Source organism: Uloborus diversus, chromosome 10, assembly GCF_026930045.1.
Source record: "Uloborus diversus isolate 005 chromosome 10, Udiv.v.3.1, whole genome shotgun sequence".
In the NCBI taxonomy this organism is placed as follows: Eukaryota; Metazoa; Arthropoda; class Arachnida; order Araneae; family Uloboridae; genus Uloborus; species Uloborus diversus.
The window spans coordinates 100,503,074-100,523,661 of NC_072740.1; the positions used below are offsets into that span (position 1 = coordinate 100,503,074).

A 20,588-nucleotide genomic window follows, 5' to 3' on the forward strand; every position below is an offset into this window, starting at 1 on the left:
ATTTCATATTCTGAATCAATTATACTTTCAATTTAAATTATACTTTCCTAAAATGTAATTCAAAATATAATGCTAACAATTTGAAAATTAAAAAATACCAATCATGTTAATTTTTACTATGCACAGCTACGAGGGCAAATCAAAAAGTTTTTGCGCCTATTTTTCAAGCCAAAATATGGCTGGGAATACAAAATGAACATATACATTACCAGCAGTGACAGTTCCTTTAACCGTACCAGCCGTATCTGCTTTTTGCTTGGAAGAGCAGAGCTGCTATCAATCATTTAAGATGACGGTCCATCTTCAGACGTCTACAGCTTATGAGCAGCGAAATGTTATTTGTTTTCAGTGGAGAAAGGGACAAACACTAATAGCAATTCGCAGGGAAATGCTCTCTCTTGGAGACTCACTTAAAGAGACATAAGGGGCGTTTGTCCCCTTATTATTTAATTTATTATTTTATTATTTAGTCGATTTGTGCGAGTCAACGCATGGCACAACCGTTGGAATCAAAACAACATCTGCCAGCAGAGCAGCGTTGTCAGATTCAAGATTAGAAAACTTCTCTGAAAATAGTGAGCGGCTTGGCGCTAGTACCGCCACACCATCCCCCTTTCCGAAAAAAGAAAAAAAATTATCTGTAATTTTTTGAGACACGAAGTCCTGGTACCTAGTCGGAAAATGTACCCGCCGACCAGTACGTGTAACCAAAGGAGATTTTTTGGGCAAAGGAAGTTGCAGGATGGTGAGCATCCACTCTCAGAAAAACATGGGTACACATTTAAATCTCTATAGACAAAAGTAGACTGTGTTGCATGATTTGATGTCGGAATTGGTCTCAACTTCTGGATGTGACTTTTAAGTTCTGTTATGGAATTATTTTCAGCAGACTGTGAATTCTGCTCCACGAAAAATTGGCTGGGTAGGCAAAGGTTCTCACTATAAACCATTTCTGCTGGAGAGCACTGGCTATCCTCTTTAAACACTGTGCAAAGTCTGAGCAAAACTGCAGGCAATGCTGACACCAATGAATTGAGGTGTGACACTTAATGGCAGCCTTCAATGTCCGATGCCATCTTTCGATTGTGCCATTGGCCAGAGGATGGTAGGCTGTGGTGTGCGAAATATGAATTCCAAAACTCTTGACCAAAGAATGAAAAACTTCACCTCTGAACCGCGAACCTCTGTCAGTCAAGATTCGCTGTGGTACTCTCAATTGAGATATCCAACCGCTATATAGTGTTTGAGCAACTGTTTTCGCACAAATATCAGCTAGTAGCATAGCTTCCGGCCATCGGGAGAACCTGTCAATGGCTGTGAGACAGTAGGTGAATCCCTGTGATGACGGAAGTGGACCAATGATATCCACATGGATATGGACAAATCAATTTGGCACTTTGAACTCCGAGAGTGGTGCGTGCACATAGCAAAAAATTTTTGACTTTTAAGCCACACAGGATCTTTTAAACTTTGCTACGTCTTGCTTCATATTGGGCCAGACGAAACGACTACATATAAATCTAACCGTGGATCGCACACCAGGATGAGCAAGGTCATGCAAATTTCGAAAGACTTGATATCTGTGCGTTTTCGGAATGTAAGGACGGATGACTTGAGTAGAAACATCACAGTATAGCTCTGCATCGGTATTTGGAACCTGCATCTTCTGCAAAGTCAAACTTGTAGATTTTTTAAGTAATTCATCAAGGTCATCATTGGCTTTCTGACTATGAGCAATGTCTTCATAGTTCAATGGCGAGGTAGAAATACTTTCGATAAGAGAGATGCTATGGGCAACTATATTGTCCTTCCCACTTATATGTCTAATGTCCACTGTAAACTGTGCAATAAAGTTCAAGTGATTTATTTGACGAGGAGACAATTTTTCAATCTTCTGTTTGAAGGCAAGAGTAAGTGGTTTGTGATCTGTCAAAACAGCAAAATGAGTTCTTTCGAGTAAATACTGAAAATATTTGATAGTTGCAAAAAAAGCTAACAGTTCCCGGTCGTACACACCGTACTTTTTCTCCGCTGTGCTCCGTTTTCATGAGAAAAATCCTAAAGGCTTCCACGAATCCCCTTCATGTTGCTGGACACTGCTACCAATTGCATTGTCGGACGCATATGTTGTGAGAATCATTGCAGTGTTTGGATCAGGATGTGCTAGGTACGTAGCCTGTTTCAGATGATCATTGCAAGTTTGAAAAGCTTGGGCAGATTCATCAGATCAATTAAGTAGAGTCTTGTCGCGTTTTTTACATTTTCCTAACATTTCTTGCAACGGCAACTGTTTCCGAGCTGCCTGAGGCAAAAACCGACGGAAAAAATTAAGCATGCCTAAAAAGCGGCTTAGTTCTTGAACTGTTTTAGCGCGAGGAAAATTCGCGATAGTTTCAACTTTTTTGGGCAATAGAGTAATGCCGTACATATCTATTTTATGACCAAGAAAAGTCAAATGCTCTGCTGCAAAAACACTTTTCGCGATTTAAAACTAAACCAAAGTTTTGTAAGCGGGCAAAAACTTGTTTTAAATGATCTAAATGCTGTGCCGAGGAGGAAGAAGCAGTTAAAAGATCGTCAATGTAGACGAAACAAAAGTCTAACCCTTGAAGTGCATTATTCATCAGGCGCTGCATAGTCAGCGCAGCATTTCGCAAACCGAAAGTCATAAAATTAAATTGAAATAAACCAAAAGGAGTTATTATAGCAGTTTTCTGCTTATCTTCTTCCTGCATAGGCACTTGATGATAAGCACGCTTGAGATCAAGGGTAGAAAAAAGTTTTCCCTCGCAAATTTGAGGAAAAGTTGTGAATATGTCTTAATTGGTTATTTATCCGGAATGGTATGAGCATTTTTAAGGCCCTGTAATCACCCCAGGGTCTCCAAGAGCCATCAGACTTCTTTACCATTACCAAAGCGGCTTGAGAAGGACTACAAATTCCTCTATGAATTAGATTTTGAAATTCTTTTTTAGCCGCAATCAGTTTATCGGAGGTCAGGCGATGTGCCCTGGCACCTACAGGGGGACCTTTTGTTTCAATCACATGGGTGACACCCTGAGATTGAACTTTAACAGGAGACTGCTCAGCATCATCAAAAATATCACTATATTCAGGAATTATATCCTTAAAATTTAGAGACAATTTTTAAGGTGTTATAGATGGTGTATCGTCAGTAGAAATTTTGCCAGTTGATGTTAGAGTAGTTTTTTGGTCTTTAAGAGATTTTGATTTTAAGTCAATTACTAGCCTGTAATGGGTCAAAAAATCGGCACCCAAAATGGGTCTAGATACATCAGCTACCAAAAAAGTCAACGGAAAAATTCTTCTTAAGCCAATATTCAGAGATAAATTCTGCGTACCATAGGTATTTATTTTTGTGCCATTTGCTACTAACAAATTTAGTAAAGATTGGTTTTTGGCGCTCTATGCACGGAGGAGGGACGGCAGAAATTTCTGCGCCAGTGTCCATGAGAAAACTAAGCCCAGATGGCCTATCATAGATTACCAGGCAGCAATTATTCTGGCCCTTAACGTCAGTCGCCAACAATGTCTGGCCCCCTAGTTTTCCGGCCTATAACTGCAAGGCTGTATGCACTTTTTAGTCTTTTCCCTAAAACGGTAATGGTACCAGCACATCCTATTTTCCTGATTAACAGAACGCGAATGGGATTTGTTTCCACGGCTCCTGCTTCTGGACCTTCTGACCTGGGACAGTCTATCAATTTTAAGCAAAAGCTCGCTAATTTGCGCCTGCAGGTATGCAATACAGTCATTGAGCCTTGCTTCTGGAACTTTTGTTTTCATATGTGTAGAACGAATTTCACTGCTAGATGTTACATTTGCAATTTTATTTCCCATTACAACCAATTTATTTAATTCATCATTGGAGGTAGCCAAAATAGCTTGTATTTGAGCCGGGAGGCGCTGCAGCCACAATGATTTCAGTAACCCAGCACCAACGACTTCACTCTACTTAAAACAATCGTTTTTTAGTGTAATGTCGAGATGATGCGATTGACCATGAGCATGCGAGTACAAATGCAAAATGATCCATTCGCAAAGTATTTTCTAAGCAATTGCTAGGTATTGGAAATTTAAACTGTATCAAAATACACAATACATCAAATAGCCAGACAATTTCTGAATTGCCATTGAGACGAAAAGTGAACTAATTAAGAGTGTATTCCTGGACATATTTAATTTTTTAAAATCATAATTGTCTCTGTAATCTCGCTATTTTGCAAGCAAGAAACGTTGATACAGGCACAATTAACTTTTAGATGCAACAGTTGTTGCCCGGTAACTTGAAGTCATTTAAATAAATTGATACAGTTGTTGATAAGAACAAATCCATAAAGTTTCCAGCTGAATTTTAAATTATCTGGATATACCAGGAATGACACCACACAATCTCCAGTTGAAAATTGACTCACCAATTAATCTTCTCCACAATTTAAACCCACCTAGATTTTGCGAATATACACATATAGTTATCAAAAGCATCATCGGGAATGTTCTTGAAGCAACAATTTTGACGGGAAAGAAATTATCCTGCTGCCATGCAATCCATTAATATCGTCAGAATCTCCAATGCAGTTTAGAAGGCCTTATTTTCCACTTTGCTTAGCTTTCGTGATAATCATAAATAGATCTCAAGGCCAAACAATGGCAGTTTGGACTTGGAAAATAGGTGTTTCTCCCATGGGCAACTACATATCACCTACTCATGTGTGGAACAACAGTCAAATCTATTTGTTTTAGCAAAAGACAGATTAACCAAAAATATTGTGAACATTTTAGTACAAAGATAATTTACAATTTTAATAATTTAAAATGATCAAGACAATTGATCGAAATTAATGTTATCTACCTTATTTGTAAAATTCCATTTTTATATTTTTTCAAATTATTAGTAGATTTTTTGAGAAGTTATTGATTAAAAACTATATTTAAAGCTTAGATGAATGAAATGTACATGCAAAAATTGTATGTTGGTTAATGCTTAATTTCAACATTCCAGTGCTTTACCTACCACTTTCAAGCTATTTTTCACTTTTGGCGAAGTAAGTACAGTAAAACCCCTCTAATGCGGACACTAACAGGACAATTTTTTTTTCACAATAGAGGGGTGTCCGTAGGACAGGGGTTTAATATTGTTATTTGCTTTGGAATCGGGGAATTAAAAATTGTCCGTATAAGAGGGGTGTCCGCACTTGAGAGGTGTTCGTTAGGAGGGGTTTTACTGTACTTACTAAATTTACTAAACGTAAGTATAGTAAGTAATGTTTTTACTATAGAAAATTTAGTTAGTACTAACTAAATTTAATAAGGTCCTACTTTAGCCAAACACGACCATTCTCAATTCCCTGTGATTTAAAGTAGACTTAACTTTTTACAGTTTTGTTAAAAATATAAATTTGATCGTATAAAAATAATGAGCAAAAATTATTTCCATTCTCAGCCACAGCAACGCATGGCTGGGTCAGCTAGTTTTTCTATATTTTTATCACAAATTACGGTATAATGTTTTTCTTGTATACTATCAAGTTCCCTCATTGAAAGTACCTAACTTGTTGCATATAATTTTGATGTTCAGTAGCTCCAAATTTTATAACTGTTTTATTGTGAAAGTCCGGTTACCACAACATTTTGGGCTGCTTAGACAGGATCAAATTTTTCTTTTCAAACATTTTCTATAAAAATTGAAAACATCTGGAAAAGTTTATTGCATGAATTTCTGAGCAGGGATAAGTGATCTGTTACTATAGCCCATGCATGCCACCTGAAGAATTGGCAGTTGATGTAAGTTCTGAAAACCATAGAATTTAGCACTTGACATGAGGGACAATAGAAAGGAATCCTAAACAAATGGATTTTAAAAGTGGACTAAAGAAGTCAGAAGGGAAGAGAAAAACTATAGTTGTAGCATTCAGCCATAGTTGGTAGTTGTAAGCTTTTCCCATTCGAGAAATAGAACATTATTTTTATTGAGCCTGTTCTTAGATTGACAAAAAATAAACAAAACCTTAAAAGTTAAGAAAAATTACGCAGCGTCCTTTCATGTTCCATGGGTAGGGATTAGCTGTCAGAATATCTTTTCACTTAAAAATCAATTTTGTAGAAAGTACGATTGTTTAAATTGTAATTCAAAAAGTAAGTAGACTCATTTTGGAAAGTTTTAGTGAAATAAAAAAATAAATTACTTTTCCCTCTGATTTCAGCCTTGTCCATCAATAATTCAAAATTACATTTTTTGAATCCAATTAACAATAACAAACTATTTAATAATTTATTCAAAATGTAATTTTATTCAAATATTGTTTAACTAGGTATTTTTAAATTATTTGAGTGAAGACGTCCCTCCAGCTATGATGACTTTGTAGGCAGTCCTAAGGGTTTGATGATCCGAGGTTTGACTGTATTTTGTTTACAAAATTTGTGTCTTGACTAGAATTTTCAAAAATAAACAGTTTGTAGCAGGATGTTTAAGCATATGAATATGAAAAAAAAAGTATTATTTCTCTAAGTATTTACAAAGAATGAGAAATTTCACAGCAGTTTTGTAATAACATTCCTTTGAAAAAAAAAGTCACATTAGAGTTGTTTTTCTATGAACCAAAGAACTTACTTTTTCATTTGAAGAAACATCAAAAGTTATTTCCCTCAGGGCAAGGTCTAAATCTTCACGATACCTAGTACTGTAATCATCAAACATCATCGTGCCCTCGTGTGGCCAGTCAGAACTGGGATCCTTATCTGGTATAGTCCAAGCAGCCTAAAATTTAGATTTGTATGTAAATACAATTCATCTTTATGTTAATTCTACATGAAATTATGCAAGTTTCTTTATCAGGCCCATCATCAGGGAGAAGGGTGGGAGTAGGAGGTAACAGCCATTCTAGTTTTCAGAACATTGTGTATCATATGCATTTATATATGTAATAAAGTATAAATCCTTAGTCCCCCAGAAAACTTTAAATGATGGGTTTGCTCTTTGTAAACATTTTAATTACTGTAAACAAGTTTCAACCACATGACAATATACACTGTTTTTGAAAATGAAAAATCTACCTACCATGTTTCCCAGAAAATAAGACCCATTCTTAGATTAATTTTTATTGCAAAAAATATGCTAGGGCTTACTTTCAGGAGATGTCTTATTTTTTATGCACAATAACATATATTCATTTGTGCTCAAAAAACACATTTATTCAGGATAAAGAAACATGAAAAATCGCATAGCTGCCAACATATCAACTTTAAAAATCTTACAATGCATGCTGTGGGTGTATTTGTACACTTTTTCAACCAACACACAACAAACCGTTAAAACTAAAAGCATTATATTTTCAAATCTTTACTTGTTATTAATCAAAGAAAAAAAAAAAAAAAAAACTGGATTCACAAAAGAGAAATATAGGATTACAACAAGCAGTTAGTTTCAAAAAGGCAGGCCTTCGCATTTAAAAATTTAAGAATACAAGTGTGCACTTTTAAAATATTGTCTAATATTTTTCCATAATATGTATCATTTAATATTAATCTTTAAAAATATTCTTTTGGAAGCAACTAATAACTTGCTGCATTATCTTACTTTTTCTTTTGTAAATTAATGCAGTCAGCTGCTTTTGCTGAAACTACTTTCACTGGAACTTACGCTTTCTTAAGTTGCTGACTTAGCAACATTCAAAAATTTTAATTCAATAACTTAATCAAAACAATAGTTTTTTTTTTTTTGTAAGTTCCTAATGATTAAAATGTTATCCAGGTTATTATCAGACAAAACTGCACAGCTCTGTCCGTGCCTTTCTGACACTACTGAATATTCTTTCGCACTCTGCATTGCCGCGAGGTATGACTAGAATGGGAAGCATAGAAAAGGAGAGCCTTTCATACTTCAATGAACCAATGACATCAACTAATTTCTCCAAAGCAGCCTATTTTTTATCCATCCTCTCCTTTTTTAGCACAACATCGGGAAAATCATCTATTTGTACAGAGCGAAATTCATTTTTGGAGCTTATCTTAGGCTCTTCATCTGCAGTTTCTCTATTCTTCTGAAGCAACGTAACAGGAAACTCATAAAAAAAAAGCAATACCAGATATCTAAAACCTAATTATCTTACAATTATGCCATAAGATCTTACAAACTTATAATACCTCCAAAAATCTGACATTGTAAGGCCAAATCTTACAAGTTGACAGCTATGAAAAGGAACCAAGTTTTCAATACAACCATGTCTTCTAAAGGGGTCCATGTCCTCCCTTTAAAGTGGACAAAGATAGCTTAAAAACTAAACTTTTGGAATTTTAGTTCTGCAAAATCAATGATGATCTTAATTAAGGTTTAGTTAAGGGGCAGGATATAAACTAGGGAACCCAGAAAGCCATGCTAAGGGCTTATTTTTCGATTGGGTCTCATTTTTGGGGAAACAAAGCATGTTGTAGGGAATAAGTTCAGTACAGCATCATGTAACAAATAAATTAACATGAAAAAAATTATTTTACAAAATTACATACTTAAAATGAAAAGTGACCATTTTCAGATAAACACTAAACAAAATAAAATGCTTATTTAAAAATTTGAACTTCTTAGCCTTGAATGAACTCTCATGAAGAACGTGGGGGGGGGGGGGGGGGGCAGAGAAAAGGGATTAAGTACAAAAAAAATTTAACGAATTTCTAACTGTACAAAGAATTATAATTAAGGGGGAATTTTTTACCTATCTTATGGAATTTTTTGCTTTTTTTAATGCACAAAAAAGTATCAATAGCAAAAATTTCAAAAAAAAGAAAGAAAAGAAAATATTCAAAATGACTCAGTAAAAGCATGTTTTTCAGTTTAATAGAAAAAGAAATGAAGCAACATGCAAGGAAAAGATCTTAGACAGGGCCAGTGGGCATAATTATGATCAGTTCCGACTTTTTAAAAAAAATTTACATCACCTTAAAAAATGCATATATAATTAAATATAGAGGGAGTAAAACACTACCAAAAACAAAATTAAAAAAAGTAATAAATTTAGGGTAATTTCGAATATTTGGGAATTATAAACACCTTTTATTGTTACATATATCCACATGATTTATAATGGAGCAAGTATGACCACTAAAATGTCATTTGCTTTTGCTCTCATTAAAATTCCTACTCTTGTTTTGCTGTCACCTCCCTTTAAACTGACATAAACTTAAGATACTGCCTTTAAATTTTTGTTAGTATCAGACAATAATTTTTTCTTGATGTTCCGATTTGAGACACAGATCACTTAATGGTGCTGTAAATTTCCATTATTTTTGTGTCTAAATCAGAAGATGAAAAATGTAGGATCTTTTCAACCCCTTTTTGTTTTATTATTTCAGAATCTCCTCTTTCTTTTGTCTTCTTTACTTGTTCACTTTTAGTTTTTTCAAGTTATATTTGCTTCCTTTCTGGTTTCTCTAGTTCCATTCTAGCTCTTGTCTTCTCATCCTTTTCTAACTTTTTTTATGGAGTATTTTTGCTGTTCTGTTAGTACTTCTTCATACCTTTCTGGTTTCAACTTAAAAAAAAAAAAAAAAAAAAAAAAAAAAAAAAAAAAAAAAAAACTTAGTTGGGATTAGTGTACTCTTGCATTTATTTTATTGAATTTTTCCATGGTTATGATTATCCCATTCTGGTAAAAAATGGGATAATTATGAACAAAGTAGCAGAATGTTTCTCAATAAGCGACCAGTTAAAAACTCAAAGGTAGTCAGTAAGGAAGACCAGCATTTGATTAGTCCTAACACTTACTATGAATAGGCAAAAAGGAATGCTTTAAAATAAGATGCTAAATTAAAAAAATAAGAGTAAAACAAAGGCTAAAAAGCTTCAAAATAAAATTAACTAAGACGCATGTAGACTAAGGTAAGACAAGTAACTAAGACACAGATTTAAGTGCCTTTTTTTTTGTTTTTTAAAATTTTCTATTTTACTTTAAACTGTATTTTTCAGCTTTAAATTTGAGAAATTCATGCAAAAAGTAAAAAAAAAAAAAATCCAATGCAGAAATAGTCTGCAGACCCCCTCAAAAATCTATGAGAGGCATCACAGCATCGGGCTGTTGCTGCTACTGGGATTATAACCACCAACTTTCAGGTAATGAACTTGAATATCAGAAAATACTAATTAAAAGTAGAAAAAGACATCTACGCTTAGTTATAAACAAATTAGTTCTTACCAAAATAATTGTTTGGAGTGCCAAAATATTTTAAATCGACAAATGCGGAATCTATTTTTTGAGGATCTGTAATCTTTTAGAATTATTTTGATATTGAATCAAATATTTTTTACGCAAGAATTATTTAAAGGTTCCTGAAACAAAATCTACACATAGACCTTAATAAAACATAATATAAAAAAGTTCTACCCTCAACAAGTTTGTTTAAAAATGACACTGTAGATGACTGAATGACAAAGATTCTTTCAAGTTACAAGCAAACCAAGCATTAAACTTTTGTCCATCAAAACTTGCAGCTCCCCTTCAAGCAAAACAATCAATAATCGTTATTATTTTGGGAAGAATAATCAATTTTCAAAATATTGACCCGTACCTTCAGAACACTAACTCAGACAAATTTCGAAAGAATTAGGAAAGTCTACCAATATTAATCATAGAAACATATGAGCATGACAATGAAAAAAGTATTAGTTTTTCAATGAGAATACATATACAGAGCAAAATTTTAGAATGAGGAAAGAAAGCGAAGTAAACAGGATTTCAAAAGACAATATTGAAGAAGAAAGTTTCTTATTAAGGAAACATAAGATAATTTTTAAAGCTTGACAACAATCTTACTTCTGATTTCAGCTGTGTGTACTCAACTGCTCTTTCTGCAGACACTGCTCTGGTTTCCAATTCTGTATTTGAACGTACTAACCACATCAAAGCATCCATAACCTGGAGATATACAAGGTTTTTTTTAATCAAGCCCCAATAGGCAGTCGCAAATTATACTACCTATTTTTCAGAATTCTGCACAAAAACTATTCATAAAAAGGCTATGACTATTTTCTTAAAATCACCCACCCCCAGTGGCATAACTTTGGGGGGGGGGGAGTTTTGGGGACAAAAGCTTTTCCCCCTGAAACGCAGGTTTGAAAAAAAATTGCCCAGAAGGAGGGGGAAAAAAATCGCACAACTTTTTTTCCTGAAAGAAGAAAAAAAAAAGATGTTTCTCTGAACAACATGTTAAAAAAAATCCCTTTGACCCTCCCTCCCGAACAGCATCATTAAAGAACGTGCAAATATTGTTTTAGGACATAAATAAAATTTAAAAAAAACCTCTAATGCTATCAAATTCTCTGTTACCAAAAATGGCCGACAATCGCATTTTAAAAACTTCAATTTTGAAAAATTTCCAGAGAGGCCCTTGAAACTCACCTGTAGACCTAGATAATGAACATTTTTCATTAATTTATCTTCAAATTCCGAAGGCAATCAGTGTTTAATATGGATATTATTAAAAATTTTCTCCTAATGCAAATATCTAGAGCAAATGTATCTGCATATTATCAAATGTATCCACGCATGGCGTGCACATATATTATGTAGCTATGGTTTGAATCAGACTATTACCTTTAACCTGAGATTGCTCGCCCAGGGTATGACATACCCACATCTTCGCTTTCAATCAAATTTCTCCCCACCTTTTTTTTGGAAGTGGACGATTCCTTAAGTAGCAGACCCATAGGTCATAACCTTCAAGGGGTAGAAACGGTGGGGACATTCTAAAATTAGTTTCATTGGAATTGACTTCTATGGGTGTATCATACCCTGCACGAGTATTTCTACTACAGTTCTGAACTAAAGCATATGCAATGCTTCCAAGAGACTTAAAATAGTCTTATCTCTTATTTGCATTTTCAACCTTTTTGAAAAAAAAAAAAAAATTGAACTCAAAAATACTTAAAAACCTCCTCGGGTAAGAGATACATTGCACGAGCACTCCTGTTCATTTTGGTCGCGCAAGCAATCTCGGGTTAAAGTTACTAGAAGGACAGACGGACACTTTTACCATCTCAAAATCCTACTTTCAAAAATTTTAGTTTTCAATGTTTATTAAATTCAGTTTCTCTTTTTAAATTTTTTTTAGAGATTTCTAATGATACATTAAGTTATCTTTCATGCTTTTTAAAAAACTTTTACAAGTAGTAAAAGAAAATAAGACAACATAAAAAGGCACAAATTTGCAGGAAACTGCAGACACGAGTTTTGAAGTTGCAAGGAACCGTTTTCCAATGCCTTTTAGATGAAAAAGACATCAATTTATACATAAGCTCACTTCTTAAGCATTGAAAAAAGGGTTCCTTATAACCTTGAAACACATGTCTGCTGTTTTCTGCAAATGTGAACTTTTTATAACTTTTTTTTTTTTGCTTTTTCACAAAAGTGTTTACTTACACTTCACAAAGATAGGGTTGAAAATGAAAATAAACTGAGCAATTGTGGACTTTTTCCACCTCATTTCTCTTTATACTATATTACTGTCATATTCATACATTTTCACAACCAATTTGAGGTACAAAATGTTAAATTTAATCAATGTCTTTCAAACTAAATATCAAGATAATCATTTCAGGGCAATTCCACGAAAATGTCAACCTGATCATCAAAATTTCAATATTAACAAAACTATAAGTGTTGTACATGAAATACACCGCCAGCTCAGTCAATTCCAGCCGAGGACTGCAGTTTTGTGCTTATTAGCACTCATTAGCCCGGCATAGGAGTGACTGAGTTGGAGGGGGAAAACCTCTTAAGGAAGCCAAGAGTGCCAAACAAACTGGTAGCTAATACAGAATTAGCACTGACCAGACGAGTGACCGAAACAATGGTTTGGTTCAACTCGAATTTTGAAGGCAAAGGCAGGTATATTCAGTAAGTTACCGCCCTATAGCCAGGGGTAAGGCAGAAATACATGAAATACACCGCCAGCTCAGTCAATTTCAGCCGAGGACTACAATTTTGTACTCATTAGCACTCATCAGCCCGGCATAGGAGTGACTGAACTGGAGGTGGAAAACCTCTTAAGGAAGCCAAGAGTGCCAAACAAACTGGTAGCTAATACAGAATTAGCACTGACCAGACGAGTGACCGAAACAACGGTTCGGTTCAACTCGAATTTTGAAAGCATAGGCAGGTATATTCAGTAAGTTACCGCCCTATAGCCAGGGCTCATGCCCTGGCTATAGGGCGGTAATGGTTCGGTTCGACTCGAACATTGAAGGCAAGGCATGGAACCATTGTTTCGGTCACTCGTCTGGTCTGAGCTGATTATATATTTTGGAAAGTGGTACTTTGAAAATGGTGCAAAAAATGGGAAATTGTGTTAGAATTTTGAATTAAAAAAAAATCTGCATAAGAACTACAGGCTACATCAAGGTTATGCAAGAGCAAGGGGCGTTTCCAAAAAATTGATTTTTCGACCGTAGGTCTGAATTTTGTCATTAGCCAGCTCGATAAGCTTTAAAATGAGGGGTAAATCAGAGAAATCGATCAAGAATTGAGGAAGATCTCGCGTAGGAACAAAAAACAGGCTACAGAAATAAAATATAAGGATCTCACATACCGACAGAAAAATAATCCACAGAAATAGTATATAAGATATAAGATATTGAAGAGTCTTTGTTTTCGAAAATTTATACAATTCGTTATCGCAGGCTGCTTGAACTGTTATCGCTTAGATCGCAGCACTTGTTCATCATTTAAACAATCGGTTAAAAAACAAAATCAGTTGAACTATGTTTGTTTTTTAAGCGCAGCTTTTTGAATGTAGTAGAAATGTGACTGGCTATTTGTTTTTTGCCGAAAGAAGAAAAAAATAATATTTTACCCATCAAGTTGTTAGTAATTTTAATGATTTACTTTGATTCTAATAAATATTCATAGGTTAACTAAATGAAAAGCGTAATTTCAATTTCGGGTAGCAATTTTTTTATTTTTGTCCCAAGATTCAAAAACTTTCATTAGAAGATCTACATTTTAGTATACGATTTTTTATCTGAACAAAAGGTACTCCATTGTAGTCTGAAATCTTAAACCCGATACTTTTCATTTTTACTTACATCATGCTTTATTTTTTTGACCGGAGCCAAAGTTTTTAAAAGCAAAACAAAAACCTTATAATTAAGAATCAATTGAGCTACAGGTTGCATCACCTTCTCGTGCACAAGGAGCGTTCCTATCTCATTTATTTTCTTCCCTCACTTGTGTTATTTATTGTTTATAAGTGTCCATGTAATGCACGATATATGTCTAATTTTTCGATGCAGATCATGCGGGACGGGGCCTGAACACTCGTTCTTCTGGTTACCAGTCGAACGCTCTGCCAATCAAGCTATTCTGCTCTGCCGATCACAGAGCAAGTTAAACGTATAAATTTAACCGAAAACCTCAGTCCAGTGCTTTAAAACAGGTTTTTTTTAACAGAAAAAATAATTTTTAGACTTTGGGTCTATTTTTCGTCAGTAGTCTAAACAATAAGCTTTAAAATGAGGGGTAGATCAAAGAAATCGATCAAGAATTGAGGAAGATCTCGCCTAAAAACAAAAAACAGGCTAGAGATATAATATATAAGGATATTTATCGCTATCGTATTCCATCAAAATGTTTCCACTATTCTATCAAATTTATTTTGTCTTTGTCATTACAGAAAAAAAAATAGTGCAGTTGATAATTAAATAACACATATACACATTTTAGACGATGATAAATTGATAAAAATTAAATGTAAGCTACGGTATTGGGGAGGGGAAAAAAGGGAGACCTAAAAGATCTTGAGCAAGCAATTCCCCATCATATAATTTTTCAAAAAATAACATATACTGAAAAATGGTGCAAAACAAAGATTTCATTACTAAAGTTGTCGTTACTTTTTATAATTTTCATATGTACTTATAATTGTATACTAATTATTGAACTATTTTATATTTTATTTAGCTTATTTCAAAAACTTTTTAGCAATAACATTAATTATTCCCTTTTTGTAGCTATTGGTATTACGTTTTAAAACAAATGTTGTCACTTTAGAAAGGTAAATAAAATTTCCCAGTTTAATCAAAAACCCCAATTTATCGAATAATATTTCTTGGAACGGACAATATTCAATTAAGCGGGGCCGACAGTATATCTTTAAACTTACATCTTTACACATGCGTTAATTATTCCAAACTTGCAATTAAAAAAACTGAACATATTCAAAAAAATTTTAATTCAATTCGTCGTTTTTTTAAAACTTTGATATTGCTGAAATCAATTTTGTTACATTAGTATTTACCTTTATTTTTACACATCTTTTATTTTACCTCCAGATACATATTTTTTTTCCATTTTTATACAGTTCTATGATCATATCTAAAAACGCAAAAGATAAAACACTTGCAAAAATTCTAAATCTTTTCGTTACATATTTGCTCAGAAAGAGTGAAAGAAAAAAAAATCTCTCTGTTACCTTGTAATGAAAACAAACAAATATTCAGAATGAATTTCCAGGTTGTAGAAATGCATTTAATCAATGCTAAAAGTTGCGAGCTTCTGGGACACAATGATATAAGTAATCCATCATTGTTACGAATGAAAATTATAAGTGAAATAAATTGAACTGGTTAGTTAAAAAATAAAATGGTATTCAATGCAATTTTTGTCTGAACAAAATTTTCAAATGAGAAAACAGCGCATAAAGTTGCTATTGTTAAAAAAAGATTAAAAAAAAAACATTTAAAATAACTGCAGTACAACTTACCCAGTGGGGGTAGGCTAATTGTTTCTTATATTTTTATGGTTTTGCTCATGATTTTTCCCTTTAACTTTGTGGAGGAAAACATTTGTACGATCGACCCATACCAAAGGCAGCAATAGAGAAAGTGAATGTGCGACCTGATAGAGTTCTTGTTGGACTCGCATGCTAAAATGGATGAAAATACCCGAAGTTCGAGGAACTAAAACGGGTCGGTGCAAGCCCAACGGAAATTGTGGAGTGATCTGCTAGGGGGAAAATTGGAATTAAAACAATATTTAACAGTCAAAAACAATTTTATTTGATAACAATAAATATATCTTAAAACTTGTAATATCAACAAAGGTAAATAAGCTACTTTTAAACGCACAAAAGTTTTGACTGAAAATACTCCCCCCCCCCCACAAGAAACATTCATAGGAGCACATTTCAAATTACAGTATTGTTCAGTTAAAAAAACTTTACAGACTAGTCAAATGCTAGTCCACCTTAAGTCCAATGCCTAAAAATAGAATAGTCCTGGTAAAACATGAAATGAAAGTTCATACCACTCAGGATATTCTTTCCTTAATACTTGGCATAAAACTGTGAAGGCCTGATCCATTTATATGATCCTACATGAAAGTTGATTGCAGCCCATACCACTTGTGGCCAGCCACCATGCTGGACTTCCCATAGACTTGACCTCTCGGACATCAAGAATCGTCACATCCAGTGAAGAACCCTTACACTCAGACATCCAGGCCAGCCAGATTCCAGGACACCTTTTAATCCAATCCAGAATGAACCTTCAACGGTCTTGTGAAGTCTATATCCAACAACATCAACTTCTGTGAAAGAAACCCCAATCTTTCACTCGTTTGTTTCCTTTGTCAACAAAATATCTGAAGGTGACCAATGTAACCTGCTTGCTCCTTTAGCCGGGCACAACAAATTTATTTCCTACATCTTAAAAATGAAGTCCACTCGACAATGTGGAACTGACAAACTTGAGTACACCGCTCCCAGCAACACACCAAACTGCAGTTATGGAGCCATCAAAACTAATAAAATGAAAGTAAGAGCTTCATTGATTGGGTGCACTCACTTAAGTACATTTCCCAATCCCACCATGCGATGATGTGACGTATATCAAATCACATGCATAAATAAATCACTGTGAAACAACACAACACAGTTATAATTCTAACTGTTAAACCTCTTAAAATAGTTGTCTACATGCACTCAGCAAAAAGTTACTCAATTCAGCAACAGTGATGTCACATCATCATGCCATCTAAACAAATGCACAATTCTGTTGGCGTTTCTACTTTGGGCAACAATTCGCCCACTGGTTAGGTAGCAGGATAATTTTCAATGTTTGTAACAACAACGAGCTAAGTTACAAAAACTTTCTTAAACCTAAGAAATTGTCTTCAAGAACTAAATTTAATATTTTTGCTAACAGTTCTGGGCTACCCATGACTCTAGGAGCCTTAGTCATCTTTTAAAAAGATGGTGCTACATTACAAGGGCGGCTGACCCCACCCTTCACAATCCGACAAAGAGAAGGGGATCTGTTTTTGATTAAACTCAGAAAAACATCTTAAGTGTTGCTTTCCTCTTTGTATGACCTTCCTGCAAAAACATTCCTACAAATTTCCTGCCTCCGACATTTTCAACATCGATGACTCTCATCAATTTTTCGTTGACAATGAATGTTTGGTTACGAGCTGCCAGCAGTTTTCTTGCCGGGACGGGCAATAAGATAATGTCTCCTTTTTGGATGGTTATAAAACTGAGAACTAGGAATTTACGAGATGCAAGCAATTTTCTTGCGGGGCAGGGGACTAAGACAATGGGTCTTTTTCTGCAGGTCTGCGATGCATTCCACGGGTTGAAGCATTCTGTTGCCGCCTCCCCCTACCACTCCCAGAGCTTCTATTGTTCTGAACTGAACTGAACATGAGAAAGTTGTCGATTAGTGAAAATATTTAGGACAAAAGATTTTTTTAATCCATATATATATATATATATATAATAAAAGTGAAAAATATTGAAAAGATCACACCAAAAGCCCATAGATGAGCAAAGCAGCAAAACTAAAATGCCGAGTAAATATAAAATAAGCAAACAAAATTTCAGATATTAAACAATTATATAAAAATAATAATGATAAAAAGGAAAATTGCAAATAGCATTAAATAGGAAAAGATAAAGTATGAATCCAGAGCTCATAAGCCGTGGAGGATTCATTAATTATGGTCAAAAGACCAAAAATTAAACTATGAACTAAAAGAGAATGTTTAAGCTCCAGTACATGCAATATAGAATAACATTGGGCAAATGCACCACTTGCTAAACTATAAACAATAAACAAGAACTCAAACCTAAAACTAAAACTAAAAGCAGGGGGTTTCCTCTCGACTAATTAGGAAAACAAGTTCCGATAATTAGCCATCCACGGGACAGTACCTGCCAATAACAAAATTATCTTGCCTTGAAATCCATATAACAAGAGCCAATTCCGATGTTCAACATGATAGAAATTCCTTCCAGTTGTCAGCGTAAAAATAAAAAATAAAATCATATCCAAAAGATTACTCCAGAACCATGCCAAGTCGTTCGTTTCCCATGTGTAAAAATCATCCATCCTGGTGATCCACAAAAAAATGGTTTGTCACGGTTGTATCATACATTTACACAGTTGAACAGTTTCAAAAGAAGCGAAATGCTCATCGAAGGCTATACTTAAGCAAATGTTTTCAACCAGATTTTTAGGGAAGTTATTATTAAAAAGTATGTTTTTTAATTCTGAAATTTCTTGATTAAATGCAGAAATGGCATTGCAAATTCTTTTTATTCTGATAGCTTGCGAAACAATGATGCCAATAAAAACCTTTTTACTTAAGCAGGAGGAAAAATCTTGTAAGCTGTTAACTGTGAAATTAAACTCGCACCTTTTATCATAGATTGTAGTGTAACAATTTGAATCAATTTGTATGTTGATATCCAGGAAATTAAAACTATTTTGATTAAAACTAGTAATAATCATCAGGTACATTGATGACCTATTGTGTATAAATTTTCCGAATTTTTCTGAATTCAGCAAAACAATTTATCATAGTTCATTAACGCTCAAAAAGACTAGTTTTAATCAAAATAGTTGTAATTTCCTGGATATCAACATACAAATTGATTCAAATTGTTACACTACAATCTATGATAAAAGAAGCAAGAGTTTAATTTCACAGTTACCAGCTTACAAGATTTTTCCTCCTGCTTAAGTAAAAGGGTTTTTATTGGCATCATTGTTTCGCAAGCTATCAGAATAAAAAGAATTTGCAATGCCATTTCTGCATTTAATCAAGAAATTTCAGTACTCAAAAACATACTTTTTAATAATAACTTCCCTAAAAATCTGGTTGAAAACATTTGCTTAAGTATAGCCTTCGATGAGCATTTCGCTTCTTTTGAAACTGTTCAACTGTGTAAATGTATGATACAACCGTGACAAACCATTTTTTTGTGGATCACCGGGGTGGATGATTTTTACACATGGGAAATGGACGACTTGGCATGGTTCTGGAGTAATCTTTTGGATATGATTTTATTTTTTATTTTTACGCTGACAACTGGAAGGAATTTCTATCACGTTGAACATCGGAATGGGCTCTTTTTATATGGATTTCAAGGCAAGATAATTTTGTTATTGGCAGGTATTGTCCCGTGGATGGCTAATTATCAGAACTTATTTTCCTAATTAGTCAAGGCGAAACCCCCTGCTTTTAATTTTAGTTTTAGATTTGAGCTCTTGTTTATTGTTTATAGTTTAGCAAGTGGTGCATTTGCCCAATGTTATTCTATATTGTAGTACTGGAGCTTAAACATTCTCTTTTAGTTCATAGTTTAATTTTTGGTCTTTTGACCATAATTAATGAATCCTCCACGGCTTATGAGCTCTGGATTCATACTTTATCTTTTCCTATTTAATGCTATTTGCAATTTTCCTTTTTATCATCATTATTTTTATATGATTGTTTAATATTTGAAATTTTGTTTGCTTATTTTATATATATATATATATATATATGTAATATGAAAAATCCTTTGCTAGGTCTTTTCCATATTAAGTTCTGTTCACTTATATGTCAGCGGTAATGAGTCACAGACATTATTTATTACACACTTGAATGCTTCTCATACCATATAAACTAGTAATAATCATCAGGTACATTGATGACCTATTGTGTATAAATTTTCCGAATTTTTCTGAATTCAGCAAAACAATTTATCATAGTTCATTAACGCTCAAAAAGACTAGTTTTAATCAAAATAGTTGTAATTTCCTGGATATCAACATACAAATTGATTCAAATTGTTACACTACAATCTATGATAAAAGAAGCAAGAGTTTAATTTCACAGTTACCAGCTTACAAGATTTTTCCTCCTGCTTAAGTAAAAGGGTTTTTATTGGCATCATTGTTTCGCAAGCTATCAGAATAAAAAGAATTTGCAATGCCATTTCTGCATTTAATCAAGAAATTTCAGAACTCAAAAACATACTTTTTAATAATAACTTCCCTAAAAATCTGGTTGAAAACATTTGCTTAAGTATAGCCTTCGATGAGCATTTCGCTTCTTTTGAAACTGTTCAACTGTGTAAATGTATGATACAACCATGACAAACCATTTTTTTTGTGGATCACCGGGGTGGATGATTTTTACACATGGGAAATGGACGACTTGGCATGGTTCTGGAGTAATCTTTGGGATATGATTTTATTTTTTATTTTTACGCTGACAACTGGAAGGAATTTCTATCACGTTGAACATCGGAATGGGCTC

General features: G+C 33.9%; 1 protein-coding gene across 1 annotated transcript in view; it reads right to left on the reverse strand.

Annotated features, from left to right (window-relative positions):
- Nucleotides 1–20,588, reverse strand: part of LOC129231112 (multidrug resistance-associated protein 1-like) — a 130,604-nt gene that overhangs the window by 10,469 nt on the left and 99,547 nt on the right. The window contains exons 25-26 of the mRNA XM_054865359.1: nt 10,821–10,922; nt 6,632–6,778 (exon numbers count right to left, since the gene is read on the reverse strand). Of these exons, the coding sequence (XP_054721334.1) occupies nt 6,632–6,778; nt 10,821–10,922 (249 nt within the window). The remainder of the gene's footprint in view (nt 1–6,631; nt 6,779–10,820; nt 10,923–20,588) is intronic.